The 14,829-nt window shown below is 40.7% G+C and overlaps 2 protein-coding genes across 3 annotated transcripts in view; both read right to left on the bottom strand.

Moving 5' to 3' along the window:
• The window catches only part of CILP2 (cartilage intermediate layer protein 2), a 33,292-nt gene extending 27,342 nt beyond the window's left edge, over nt 1-5,950 (bottom strand). The window contains exon 1 of the mRNA XM_039334746.1: nt 5,744-5,950. Coding sequence (XP_039190680.1) covers nt 5,744-5,807 — 64 coding nt within the window. The 5' untranslated portion in view covers nt 5,808-5,950. The remainder of the gene's footprint in view (nt 1-5,743) is intronic.
• A 2,110-nt stretch (nt 5,951-8,060) lies between these two features.
• Nucleotides 8,061-14,829, bottom strand: part of YJEFN3 (YjeF N-terminal domain containing 3) — a 32,861-nt gene continuing 26,092 nt past the window's right edge. The window contains exons 5-7 of one of the 2 annotated variants that reach the window (XM_039334748.1): nt 12,898-13,048; nt 9,338-9,533; nt 8,061-9,217 (exon numbers count right to left, since the gene is read on the bottom strand). In XM_039334748.1, the coding sequence (XP_039190682.1) occupies nt 9,121-9,217; nt 9,338-9,533; nt 12,898-13,048 (444 nt within the window). In that variant the 3' untranslated portion in view covers nt 8,061-9,120. Of the gene's footprint in view, nt 9,534-12,897; nt 13,049-14,829 lie in introns of both variants that reach the window. The other variant, XM_039334749.1, reaches the window with a different exon arrangement.

Raw genomic sequence — 14,829 nt, 5'->3', positions numbered from 1 at the left:
GAAATAACAGAGCCTAATTACAAAGTCAAATGTCTACTGAAGTGACCCAGCTACTGTGTAGTGTACGGTATGTATTTTACAGCAAATTATAATCTATCTTTACAAAAAATGCTCACCAGTGGAAATATTTGGATAATGTCTTACTGAAAAAAAGTTGACAATCTTAATGAGAAAGTCTCTAACAAAATTCAGTTGCTCAAAAAGAAAGAAATAATTATTTTATTTAGATTGGCAGGACAATATCAATTTCATAACAGATTAAAATAAAAACTCTTCAGGATATATTGAAAGTTTAAAGGATTTGTTATGGGAATGTTTTAATCTAGAAATTATTTATGGAATGTTGTTTTTTTAATCCTTAATTTCTTTTTTTTAAAGGACATCATGGTAATGATGATGATGATAACAGCAAAGATATCTCGATTTAAACTTCAGTAACTAAATGGTTGAGGAAAGTCACTTTGCTTATTCCATAATTATTTAAAAGAGTGTTTCTCTCATGCTGGCTGGGGAATTCTAAGAGTTGAAATCCACGCATTTTAAAGTTGCAAGCTTAAGAAACACTGCTTTAAAGGCTAAATGTCGGTTCCTTTTTCATTCCTTACCCACACATTATTGATTATTAAAAGGAAGAAGGAAAGACATGACTCTAGTGACAGGGACTGCAGGACTGCAGAGCAAAGCAACAAAGCCCCTGCCCTACATGTATCAGACAGCTTTTCCTTGCTGTGCAGCCATGCTGGGAATCTTCCGGAACCAGCTAAACCTCATGCTGTGAATTTGAAATTTACCTCACCTTGAAGGTCACTCAATTCAGAGATGTAAACTGAGCAAATGTCAGCAGAGGAAGAAAGAATAAAATAAAAACCTCTCTAGGAAGAGTGAAACATCCAAAAGAAAAAGCACATGTCTCTTTTTTTTACCTCAGTGTGCTATATTTTTATTTTGCCCTCTCTACTTTTCCAGAAGGAGCATCCCCAGGTAGTTCAGGAAAGTCACAATGGTGGCTGGGACCATGTTTTTAAAGCAGTTATTTAGTCTTCTTTTTTTTACCCCCATGGGTGCTGTAGTCCCAACTGGCATTAAAAAAACACCAAGCTTCAATCCTGATGTGATCATATCTTCATGAAAAGTAGGAAACAGGTGGTTCTTTGGAGAAAAATTTGCAAGACAGATATTTAAACATATTGCTGTTTCTGTCTGGAGGAATGGACAAGCATCCCTATGAGGAATGGTCAAAAATCATTCTAGAATTATATGGTTCAAAAGGCCCCTTAAAGGCCTTAGAATCAACCCACTATTCACTGCAAGAATCTAGATGAAAGTCTGCTGATGGCTATCCAACTTCATTCATAAAGAGAATCTTCCGATTCAGTTTGATGGAAAACCATTTGGGAAAAGTGGTTAAGGTGCTAGGCTAGAAACCAGAAGACTGTAAGTTCTAGTCCTACCCAAGGCATGAAAGGCAACCTTGTGCCAGTCACTCTCTCTCAGCCTTAGAAAGGAGGCAATGGCAAACCACTTCTAAACTCTTGGCAAGAAAACTGCAGGGATTTATCCAGGCATTTGCCAGGAATTAACACTGATTCCCCCCCCCTTCCCCACCAATACATACATACACAGATAATCGAGCCATTTCCTTCCCTGATATGATGAGATACACATAGTCTTTGACTTATAATAACAATTGGAACCAGGATTTTCGTTGCTAAGCTAGATGGTTGTTAGTGAGTCAAACACAATTTTATGACCTTTTTTCCCACAGTTAAGTGAATCACTACAGATGTTAAGTGAATCACGCAGTTGTTAAATACATCCAGCTTCCTCCATTGACTTTGCTTGTCGGAAGCCCACTGGGAAGGTTGCAAATGGTGATGACATGTACCTGGGACCCAGCAACTATAGTAAATACACACTGGTTGCCAAGTGCCCAAATTTTAATCACATGACTGTGAAGGTGCTATGACAATTGTGAGTGCAAGGGCTGGTCGTCACTTTTTTCACTGCCATTGTAACTTTGAATGGTCTCTAAATAAAGGGTGGTAAGTCGAGGACTACCTGTTTATTGTATTATATTCAAAATTATATTGAGATAAGAAGAATCCTAGTGGATCAGGCCTTTGATCCATCTAATCTGGCATTCTCTGCCATCACACACTGGTCAAGTAGATGCATTTGGAAAGCTTGCCAACCCAGATGGGAGGCCAAGAACCCGCTTGAAATGTTGCTTCCCAGCAACCAATATTCAAGCTCTGCTGCTTCTGCATCAGAAGGCAGTAAACAGTTGCTGTTAACAGCACTCATAGCTTGACCCTCCATGAACTTAACCAGACCTTTCCAGATGCTGCCTTTAGCTTACTGGCTGATAGCAAATACTATAGTTTATCATAGAATAGAATAGAATAGAATAGAATAGAATAGAATAGAATGGAATGGAATGGAATGGAATGGAATGGAGTGGAGTGGAGTGGAGTGGAGTGGAGTGGAGTGGAGTGGAGTGGAGTGGAGTGGCGTAGAGTAGAGTAGAGTAGAGTAGAGTAGAGTAGAGCTGGAAGGGACCCTGGAGGTTTTCTAGTTCAGCCCCCTGCTTAAGCAGGATAACCTACACCATCTCGGACAGGTGAATATCCAGTCTCCTCTTGAAAATCTCCAGTGACGGAGTGCCCACAATTTCTGGAGGTAGGCTGTTCCACTGGTTGATTGTCCTCACTGTCAGGAAGTTTCTCCTTAATTCCAGGTTGCTTCTCTCCTTGATCAGTTTCCAACCATTGTTTCTCGTCCTTCCCTCTGGTGCTCTGGTGAATAACCTGACCCTTTCTGCCTTGTGGCAGCCCCTCAGATACTGGAATACTGCTATCATGTCTCCCCTATTTCTTCTTTTCTTTAGACTATCCAAACTCAAGTCCCGGAGCCATTCTTTGTATGTTTTGGCCTCCAGGCCTTTGATCATCTTAGTTGCTCTTCTCTGAATTTCCTTCTCTGTGTGCTGAATCTCCTTGCTCTGTTCTCTCTGTGTTGCTCTCTCTTTGGGGTGAGTGTGTGCTTCCTTTCTTTTGGGGGTAGAAGACAATCTGTACAGTGCCACCCAATCTACTAACAAGTGGAGCTTTTCTCTAGAGAGCATCACTTACAAACCTTGGCAGAATCTAACATCACAAATTACCTGGATTTTATTCAAAGAGAAAGCTGGTGCTTTGGGATCTTTCATGGTTTTATCATTTATTCTACAAATATGAAACAGAATGCAATTTTAACTATTCAAGCTTAGGATTTCTTTCATTCCTTATTGGCTGTTTTTGGCAGATGGGCATTGATTAATTAATTAGCTCAGCTCCTCCTACCCCTCCCTTCCGCCCATTGGGCTCACAACATCTGGTTCTGCAGAGGGGCCTGCCCCCTTTCAGCATGTTTTGAAGAGACCATCAAGACACGCACAGACTCCTTCTGTACTCTGACTTACTCGGACTTGGTGCCCTTTGGATAGAACCTCAAACTAGTTCTAAAATCAGAATTTAGTACAGCGTTTTAAAAACAAAAATAACTCTCCCAAGAGAGTATTAACCCACTGCTGGTCAAATTAAGATGGTAAAGAAAATTGGATTCTGCCATTTGCCTATTGCTGATTCTGGAACCAATGATCACTTATAATTTTCACACAGTTTTTTTCCTTTCTTTGCTGGTTTTATTTCTTGGGGCAGGGTAGCTATCAAGCACAAGAAATCAGAAAATCCAGGCAGTTCAAATGAATATAAAGGTTTATTGCAAGCTTAAACTCTCTACAAGAATATAAATTACTAGCAGACAAAGCAAATTGGCAATAGATAAGAGTCAATGGAATTCAAGTGGACTGGAGTTAGATCTCTTGTGGGTGTGAAGGGACTTGACACTGATGACGTGTTTGACCCCTCCCTCGGGCTCAGCCTGGTCATCTCCTACAGTAGCACTACTGCTACAGAAGCTACTTCCAGATTCTGCTATTTGATATATTTCCTTACATTACGCTCTGAAAATGGAGTTCACTCATTGTAGCTCCCCCCTTCTTCACCTTGTATCCTTCTCCCGTGGCTGTAATCAGCCACATCAGTCCTTCAGGGTAGGCCAGGTCATGAAACAAACACCGGAGGGAGTCCAGAAATGCTATTTTATTGTAGGATATCTTCAAAGCCTGTCATCACCTTGCTAAGGACAATATTGTCCATGGTCATTTTAAAACTTTCTCATGCTTTCTGCTTTCCCAGGGCTGAGCAACTGTTTCACCTTCCCAATACCAGAGCTAAATACCTCTACGCCTGGGCTATTTTTAGAGATGAGTTTAGTACTCTTTTAAAAGATCACTAGACCCAGATTACTTAGGCAACTTGACTGGTGGTTAAACCAGCTCATCTAAATACCTGCTTGGATTTGCCTGACCCACCATACATTAATGAGATTGACTGGTGGTTGTTTTTCCTGTCAGCAGATGACACTCAGCAGGAGAGGGAAAGCCTGAAATATCCACCAATTGTTTCCTTAACATCTTCCACATTAAAACAACACTATTCATCAGCTGTGATTCTAGAGACAGAAGAAGGATCAGAGTTTAGGCAGTGCAAATTATGCCAGCATAGTTATCTGCTGTTTCATGGATTGGGGCTCAGCAGTTTAAGATGTCATCTGACTGTGTCTCTATGATCCCCTTTGCTTAGCTTTACTAAGCAATCACCTGCATTAAAATCACGATGAGAAAACTACATGTAAAAACATTAAAAGGGTCTGGATCAGATCAAGGGTCTGCCTGAACTGGTGTCTCCTCTGGATCAGGATACCTGTGGTTGATTTTTCCCACTACAGTATTTAAAATTTGGAACTAAACAACCTGTTACCATGGAGGATGCATCTGACTTTTGATACCCAGGAACTGACATACGCAATTTAGGAATAATCTGCTGAAATGAATAGAGTTCTCTCCCTTTGTTTATAATAAATAGATCTAAATAATGATAGATCTAAAAATAATATAGGAGGCGATCTGCATAGAAGAGATCAGGAGATCTGTCCAGTATATAGCAATCTGAGTTCATAGACTGGGCAACAAGACAGCTTTTCGAAGTTCAGTAGAATGCTCCCCTCATCCCACCCTCCTCAATAATTATTTGTCTTTATCAAGGCCATCTTAATCGTTTTATTATTGGATCTTTCTCCACCATTAATAAGGCTAGTCACCATTTCAAGTCAGCTACAGCTTCCCTTAAGGGCATATTTGCCTTTTATTAACACAACAGCTCACTCTCATTACCTCTGATGGTAGTGCGTTCTGGTCACAAATGATAGGAAGGGGTCTCAACTTCTGATCTCATTGGAAAATAAGAAAAGATTCTCTCTCTCTCTCTCTCTCTCACACACACACACATATCATCTAGCTATTATACACAATTATCAACTCTCCATTAATTGCAGCTGCATGGTAAATTAGCCTCAGCCCTCTTGCAAACCCAGCCTACCTATCTCACAGAGTTATTGCTATGGGGAAAAACAGAAGCAAGAGAGTGAAGACAGAAGACAATGAAATTAATTAAGGCTGTTCTTCTCCCTGTTCTTGAAGATTCATGGACCGTGTTGCCATTTTAATTTCTAGGTAGCTAAGCAAATTGATAAAAAGGCTGTCATGTGGTATGGGGAGGGACAGAAAAATGCCTCTCTCTCTCTCTCTCTCTCTCTCTCTCTCCAAATACAAATGCATGCGCACATCTAGATGTACCAATACCTTGAGCCAAGACACAGATGAAGACAAAAGAAAAGAAGACAAGGGCCAATTTGAATCCTGTCATTGCTCCAGCTTGTCTCCAGAAGGTCTTCTTTTGGGGCGTGGGGGTCACAAAGCTTCTCTCTGCTGGTCTGGGGAGGGCTTCTAGGCTGAGATCTCAGCTGAGCTGGAAAGATCCTAGGCTGAGCAGAACAGCAGGTTTTTATAGGACTCAGCCTTCAGCCTTCATTGGTTGGGAGTCCTTCTTGGATAGATTGCCTGGTCAGGAGAAATTAGAGAGACACAGAACCCAGAGCATTTCAACCTGAGCCGCGCTTGGAAGAATATCAGGAGATTTTTGTGTTATTATTATTGTTTTTGGGAAGGCTTCAACAGAAGCTATTCTAGTGTGGGCTGCTAAAATTGGACAGAGTTGGAAGGCAATGAAACCACAAATGAGCTAATGTGAAGCGAGGTCGTGCTAAAGAGCTGTCCTGGTAGATGTGGCTTTAAAATTGTGTGCAGGGTGGGAGGAGGGAAGAGAGACCTTTGGATTCCTTTTGAAGTGGCAATTAAAAGGTGTCATTATACAAACCTGCTCACCAATAGTTTTGGGGGGTGGGGGAACTGAACACTTTATGAAAAGTTTGTGTTACACAATCTGGACAGCACAGCTCCATTGTGATGAATTCTGTCTGCATTTTGCAAGGGAAGTTCCCTTCTGGAATGCTTCCCATCAAATAGAGGCAATAGACGTAAATTAGATTAGGTTAGATAGATAGGATAGATAGATAGATAGATAGATAGATAGATAGATAGATAGATAGATAGATAGATAGATAGATAGATAGATAGACAGACAGACAGACAGACAGATGATAGAGTAATAAAGAAATATACATGATAAACAGAGATGATGATTGTTGTGTCCTGAGACTGCAAATGCATGCACAAGGCACGAAAAGTGCCTAGAGATGTTGCCATTATGTCCAGGGATTTGGGACGTATAAAAGGAGGCCTGCATGCCTTTGCTCGTTGTTGGAGTTTTGACTAAATGCACAATAAAGAGCTGTTCCCCAGAAATGCGTCTTCTTCATTTGCCATCGCTTCCAGGACTTAACAATGATAGGATAGAGAAATAAATAGAAATAAATAAATAGATAGATAGACAGACAGACAGACAGATGATAGAGAAATAAAGAAATATAGATGATATATGTGATAGATATGATAACTAGAGACGGTAAATATTAGAGAGATACAGATGATAGATAAATAGAAAGGAATAACAGAGGATAGATAAGATAGACAGAACAGACAGACAGACAGAGATTTAGATAAAAGAAAGGACCAACATTAATATGTTACCTAAAATATAGCATTATTTAATTGATGGGATCCAACTTACACCCACTGTCAGAGATAATCCAGAGAAGAAGCCGGGCAATGAAAACTAGCTAAGGTCACATTAACAGAATCTTGCAAGTCTGAAAATATTTCTCCTCTCCCTCCTTATCTCTGGAGGGTTCCTTCTGAAAGGCTTCTCACAACTCCCCTGTCTCTTTCTGTGGACTGAAATAACTTTTACATGAAAGTTGGCTAGTCTGTGGCTCTTCCCCCATCTCCCAAGATTATTCCCACGTACTGTTAGGCTCATCCTGCTGAACCAACTGGACAGGCAGAGACAACTGGAGACAAGCTGTCCCTCAGATAGCCCCCACCCCAAGTCCAGATACAGATAGTTCTTGACTTACAACCACAACTGGAATCGGAATTTCTGTTGGTAAGCAAGGCAGTTGTTAAGTTACATTCGATTTTACAACTTTTTTGCCACAACGGTTAAGCAAATCCCTGCAACTATAAAGTGATTCAGATGGTCATTAAGCAAATCTGGCTTCCCCCATTGACTTTGCTTGTTAGAAGCAGGCTGGGAAAGTCACCAATTGTGATCATGTGATCCCAAGACGCTGCAACAATCATAAATACATGCCGGTTGCCAAGCGCTTGAATTTTGATCACATGATTTGGAGGATGTTGTGAAGGTCATAACTGTGAAGACTGGTTGCAAGTCACTTTTTTCAGCGCTGTTGTAATTTTGATCACTAAATGAATGATTGTAACTCGAGGACTACCCCAAATTAAAGAGACATGGTGACACTATGAATCCTTATTTCACTTCTTGCTTGTTGTGAACTATTCAAATTCTCCAAATTCAGTTTTTACAATAGCTCCTTGTTCATTATCCCTCAGGAGAATAAGTGTTCTGTTACATCTATTAGTCTTACTATATTCCTCCTTCCGGCATGAACTACACACAGATTTTGCACTGGTCTATTTATTACTCCATACCCCAACTTTATTATTTGTACAATTCAAGAAAGCACACATTACATTCGCTCCAACAACAACCCTTGTAAGCTCTTGAGGAAAATTTACACTCTCTGGCTCAGTTTTGGCAGCAGCTACTCAAAGCTTGACAAAGTTGCATCTAGACAAGAATCTCTATTGAATACCAAAATAAGCGGTTGGTTGCCTCTCTCTGTGGGAGAATGCAGTTTCTCTCTCATACTCATTTCATTTTAAATCCAGAGCTTCCTTTTCCTACTTTTTGCACAGTTTAATGGCTTCTTGCTTTGCTCAACTTGACTTGGTGCTGGATGTTTTGTTGGTTGTGGTCTTAATCAGCTTTCCCACAGTTAAACTTCCAACTGTGAAATTCAGTAAGTTCTATACAAAAAGGAGTTTTGTTTTGTCTAAAAAAGAAGACAAGAAGAGCTCACATCTGTGATATTTATGTTTGAAAAGCTCGTATTGGGAAAAGTTTACAAATGTGACATCAGGAACATTTGTGTTAACAAAGTGTTTCTCTGGGAAATTCCATTACAAACCACGCACATTAAGGTTGTGTACAAAAAATATTTCCATATTTTGGGGAGAGTTTACAGATGTAAACAGATGCGGATTATCCCGAGATTGCCCAACCGAGGGACATTTCTGGAAAGCCTTTAAAAACTCCAGATAAATTAGGTCCTTTACATTGTGCGCTATTCACAAGGTTTGTAAGAACTATTCTGGGAGCCTCAAATTTATTTGCAAAAAAATAAAATGATCACTAGATGGAAGCAAAAGTCTTTTTCCATATCTTTACTTGCAGATTATAAAAAAAAAATTGGCTTGAATTTTACTGGGTTTCATAACAGTTATTTGAAGAGGAATTTATGTATGTGTCTTTTAATTCACGTTTTCCAGAAGGGTGCCATTAGGTGGCTCAGTTGTCTGAGCATTCCGTTTCTTCCAAATGGTTTTGCCAGATTTTTTACAATAGATTAAACAATACTATTATACATTCCAAAGCTTAGATATGGAACTAATTAATACTGGGGATCTCATTTTGATATTCAAGAGAAGCAAACCAGGGAGTTCTCAGCAGGGCCAAGATATCCAGAAGCCACAAACTGCTGGATGATTCCAAGCTCTACAGCAGGGGTGTCCAACCTTGGCAACTTTAAGAGCTGTGGACCTCAACTCCCAGAATTCCCCATGGCTGGCTGGGGAATTCTGGGAGTTGAAGTCCACAAGTCTTAAAGTTGCCAAGGTTGGACACCCCTGTTCTACAGAGAAACCACACACTCTGTGCCAGGGTATTCTGGCAAATTCAGTTCAAATTTTTTCTGCACATCGTAGGGGAGGAAGCGCCCAGCCACCAGGTGGTGCTTGCCCATAAATCTCGTGGCACATTGCTTTGGGGCCGCCAAGGAGACCAGAACATCGGGGCTGATGCCGTCACTGCTGCCCATCTCCACATCCCAACCTATAAAGAAAGAGCAAAAATAAAGCAAAAACCAGGAACACCCCCTGATCTGAGTTCTAATTATCCAGATAGTCCCAGCAAAGGGGAGGGTTCTCTATTTCTCTTTCAATAATTCATTTTTACAGCTTTAATTAAAGGAAATTCCAGGAGCTAAAGTTTGTTGTACTATTGGCCTTTGCACATCCCACATGGGGGCAGACCTCCCATACTCAAAGGGTTGTCCCAGGAAAAAGGGTGGGGACTTATTTTATTTATTTATATTTATTTTTTCCACTTTTATTATTTGTATAAATAACATAAGGTAGCAAACATACCTCAAGGTTTTCATTTTTCCCCCCTCAACAACAATCTTGTGAGGTGGGTTGAGGGAGGGAGGGAGGGAGGGAGGGAGAGAGAGAGAGAGAGAGAGAGAGAGAGGGAGAGAAACTGGCCCAGCCAACTTTTATGCCTAAGACAGGAGCAGAACTCACAGTCTCCTGGTGACTGGCCCAAAGTCACCCAGCCAGCTTTCATGCCTAAGACAAAACTAGATTTCACAGTCTCCTGGTGATAGGCCCAAAGTCACCCATCTGACTTTCATGCCTAAGGCAGTACTAGAATTCACACTCTCCTGTTTCTAGTATGATGCCTTAACTACTAGACCAAACTGGCTTATTGTCATTACTCCTGAAGGGAGGGCAAGAAGCAGATCCAAACTCAAACTAAAGAAGAATTTCCTGCCCATGAATGCTATTAAGGAGATAGATACAGAGGAGAGATTAGGAAGAACTTGACAGTAACATCCGTCAAACAGTAGAATTGGTGATTGCATGGAATGGCTTCTATCCCTTCACTGGAGATTTTCAAACAGAATAGCAGGGATGGTGTAGTAAGGTGTGTTTCAACCTTGGCCATTTCCAGATGTGTGGATTTCAATTCCCAGAATTCCCCAGCCAGCTTGTTTAAAAACAGACCAAAGCTTTGTGCCGATGGATATCACATTTCTTGTTCCATTAATTTAACTTCAATTAAATTAAGTTCTGATTATACCACTGTCAGTGGAAAGAAATTCGAACATTTAGGGGAGGAGAAGTTTATTCCCATTCATGTCTCGTCTGCCTGTTTGTTCTTCCACAGAAGAAATTCCTTCCCTTGATGGTGAAAGCAGGTTTCAGGCTACCGCACTTTCTAGACACAGCAAAACATGTCTGAAGATGACATCATGTCTCATTTTAGGAAAACTGATTCCTTCTTACAGCAAGCTCTGCCGTTCAAAAGAACCGCCTCTTCAGACAGCCACCGCAGATGCCAACGAGCCAAGCTGGAACTTGGCAAAGGGATGGAAGTAAGAAGAAGTGGGAAAGGGATTAAAATGAAGATGAGGGAGAACCAGGGGATGTCATGTTTTGAAAGAACAGGGAAGTGGGGATGGTGATTGGGAAGGGGAGCAACATTAATAGAAGCTTCATGTTTGTGGAATTTATCCCCTCAAGCAGCTTTCCTCCTACCCGGTATTCAGAAGTGTTCAGACTACTTCTCAGAATCTCTAGCCAGCACTGAGCATTTTGTCCTAATTTAGTTTAGTTTAGTTTTTTTAATGACTATATAACAAATATTCCACTCACAAAGCTTTAAGGAATGCATAGAATCATAGCACACAAGGATGTTCTAATCCAGTGTTTCCCATTGCTGGCTGTAGAATTCTGGGAGTTGAAGTCCACATGCCTTAAAATTGTCAAGTTTGGGAAACACTGTTCTAATCCATCTAAATCCAATATTTCTCAATCTCAGCAACTTTGAGATGTATGGATTTCAACCCCCAGAATTCCCTAGCAAGGCTTGGGGTTGAGAGTTAAGTTGAAGGGAATGGGATGTTTGCATTTTATGAAAGTAATTTCTGAAACATATTTGATTAAAAAGAGCAGTTGTGGAATTGAAGGTAGTGTAGATTTGATTTAACTCAGCTGGGATCCTCTTAAATTCTTCCACATCTATCAAATGACATTAGTGAATATGGCAAAATTGAAATTCCATGTACAGGAGTAGTCTACCATCAGTTATCAAACATTTGGGACAAATGATATTTGTCTTCATGTCACTTTGGATAATTACAATGAGGCTACTCTTGAAGACTATCAGCTGGCCCAAAAGCAGTGGCCCAAACATTTAGGGATACCTGATGATTTTTTTTACTGCAATTCAAATTGTCACCTTTAAAGCTCTTTATTGTTTAGGATCTGATTACTTGCAGGACCACCTTCCTCCAGTAGTTTGTGCCCAACCTGGAAGAAGGGCTTCCTTCAGCTCCCAATACATAAGCCTTTAAAGCAGGGGTCCTCAAACTTGGCCCTTTTATGACTTGTGGACTGCAACTCCCAGAATTCCTCAGCTAGGCACGCTGGCTGAGGAATTCTGGGAGTTGAAGTCCACAAGTCGTAAAAGGGCCAAGTTTGAAGACCCCTACTTTAAACTGTTATCTTTCCATAAAATAAATAAGACTGGTTGTTTTACCTGAACTTCAGGTTCTGAAGGGTTATTTTTGTTTCAGCGTGATATTGAATGGGTATATGAGTTAGGTATGCTCCTTGGTGTTGAATGACTTATATTGGTACATCGTACTTGTTAGCTTTTAACATTATTGTTGACTAGAAATCTGTATGCTACTTAGAGTTAGACATGAGAGGAACACCAAACAGATAGTCCTCAATTTACAACCACAGTGGGGACCAGAATTTCTGTTGCTAAACAAGGCAATTGTTAAGTGAGTGGTGCCTGATTTTACAATTTTTTTTGCAATGGTTGTTAAGGGAATCACTGCAGCTGTTAAGCAAACCGGCTTCCCCCATTGACCTTGCTTGTCAAAAGCAGGCTGGGAAGGTTGCAAATGGTGATCCCATGGCTCCAGGACACTGCAATCTTTGTAAATACATGCCATTTGGTGAATTTTGATCATGTGACCATGGAGAGGCTGCAACAGTCATAAACGTGAGGACTGGTTGTAAGTCACTTTTGTCAATGGCATTGTAAAGTGAAATGATCGCTAAATGGATGGTTGTAGGTAGAGGACTACCTGTATAAGCCTAGCAAAATGAATGAATGAATGAATGAATCTGGCAGCAAAGGGAGGGATGGGAAATTGGGACAAAGCCACCTACTTCCCAAAAGACCAGCTGGATTGAGCTCCAAGAATCTGAAGAGGCTTAAATGATTGTGGTACCTAAGTGGGACCCCCATCCCCTCCATTGTTTAATGTCTAACAAATGGCTGCCCATCAAAAGCAGATACCTAAAGTAGTGGCTGCCTCCCGCTGCCTCATGGGAGGGCCAGCTCAATGCAAATGGCTGAGTTCAGGGGGGGGGGGGAATCAGAGCTCCCATCTACACACCTGATGGGACATCCAGGCTGACAAGAGGAATCCGAATTTGTTTGAGAGTGGCCAAGATTGTGCAGTAGGGCTCGGACAGTTCCCCCAGGCTGTCTTCTACGCCAAGCATGGCATCAACCACCAGGTTGTATGCATCACTGATTAGCTGAACCTGCCAGAAGGAAAGGGAAAAATTGTATTCAGTGCCATATTACCCTTCCAAACTCTTCCTTATTATTTCCTAAATGAAACAAGCTTACTCTGAATTCATTGTGCAGGTTTTTTTAAAAAAAAATGCATCCAGTTTTATATTTAGCTCTTTGCACAGGAAGCTTAACATCGGTTTCTGTTTGTTTCTTACCTTCACATTGTGTTACATTGGCTACATTACAAATAAATTCTGATATCACTGTTAGCAATCAGCAAATTTCATTTCAGGGATGTCATCACCAAGCCAAACCTAAAATCTCTTGCTTGAGCCGTGGTAACACTGTATGTCTATTGCATTGTAACATCTCATGTGGAAGGGAGATTTGAATTCCTTTGCATTGATAAGAAGATATGAAGACAAAATGTAACATGATCAAATGCACCCACACAGTGCAGGGAACAGCATCTCTGAATGCTTGAAGAGACCATCTGTAATTCCTGATTACCTAAGGATCATTCTGGGTCCAGTGTTTTTCAGCTTTGGCAACTTCAGCATGTATGGACTTCAAGTTTCAGAATTCAAGTTCCAGAACCTAAGAGGTGTGGACTTCAACTCCAGCCAGGGAATTCTGGGAGTTGAAGTCCACACATGTTAAAGTTGCCGAGGTTGAGAGACATAGCTATAGAATAGACCCTTCATTATTTCTTAGCTCAGGCAGCCTATTTCTTAGATCAAGCAACTCACATGAGGAAAAACTTGCTCACTACACTACCTTGAACTCTTGGAGGAAAATTGGACATGAATCTAATGAAGGAATGAACAGGGAAATGCATAAAACCAAACTAGCTTGTCAGTCAGTGAAATTAGTGTGATAAATTAGATGGCAGGAATACTTAGCAGATGCACTGTACCTGCAATTCTCTTTGCATAAAAGGAAAAACAGAGCAAATATTCTGCATGGCCCCGTATTATTTTTACCATTACCATTTAAGATCTTTGTATTTCTCACAAAACTTGTTTTTCACTTGACTTCTGGGTGGCTTCTATACCACAAGATTACAGAAAAAAAATTCAGTTTCATGAGGTAAAGTAAAGTTGCAAAGCCAAAACCTTAAAAACATTTTTCTTCCTCTCTGCCTCCCTTTCCATGGAGGCATCCATGCCAGAATTAAGAAAACATTAGAATCCAGTAATCATTCAGAGGATAATGCTTTTTGAATGCTCTAAATTGAATCCATGGTCAAAACCATTTTTCCTGAAGTTTCTCACCAAGAAGGCGCGCGAATTATATAATTATATAACTAAAAATCACAAACAGTAGCAGTACATTCAGGGCAAGTGTGTCTGACATCCCTTGTATCTAAGATGTCTGGCTTAGTTCAGCGCAACACTTGCTTTGCAGCTGTCTTTCGCAGTACCCTTTTCAAACTTGGAAACTGTCCTATCTGTAAACAAATCACTAGCCTACAAGGACAGATCATTTACCTAGGGTCTGTAATCCGTGTTCTTCAGGCAGAAATTAGGTGTCCAGTTCAGCCCCTCTACTCTAGTAAGCCCCCATGCTATCAGCCCCCTTTACCACAAAGATCCTGCAGGAGAAGGGCAGTATGGACAACCATGGGATCTGGCAGGGTGAGAGCTGTGAACCATAAACACAAAGCTTTCGCTGTGTCCCTGCACAACAGTTACAGTGCCCTTACTGACCTTAATAGGGACATTAAGGAGACAGGTAAAAGTATTTGTGAAGATAACTCAAATAAGCAGGGGATTGTGGTCCGAGATGAAGAACTAGATTCTGACAG

Source organism: Crotalus tigris, unplaced genomic scaffold (genome assembly GCF_016545835.1).
Source record: "Crotalus tigris isolate CLP2741 ecotype Arizona unplaced genomic scaffold, ASM1654583v1 scf7180000017633.3093840, whole genome shotgun sequence".
In the NCBI taxonomy this organism is placed as follows: domain Eukaryota; kingdom Metazoa; phylum Chordata; class Lepidosauria; order Squamata; family Viperidae; genus Crotalus; species Crotalus tigris.
Note: the sequence above shows the minus strand (reverse complement) of the source record. Positions and strands in the feature narration are given on the sequence as shown.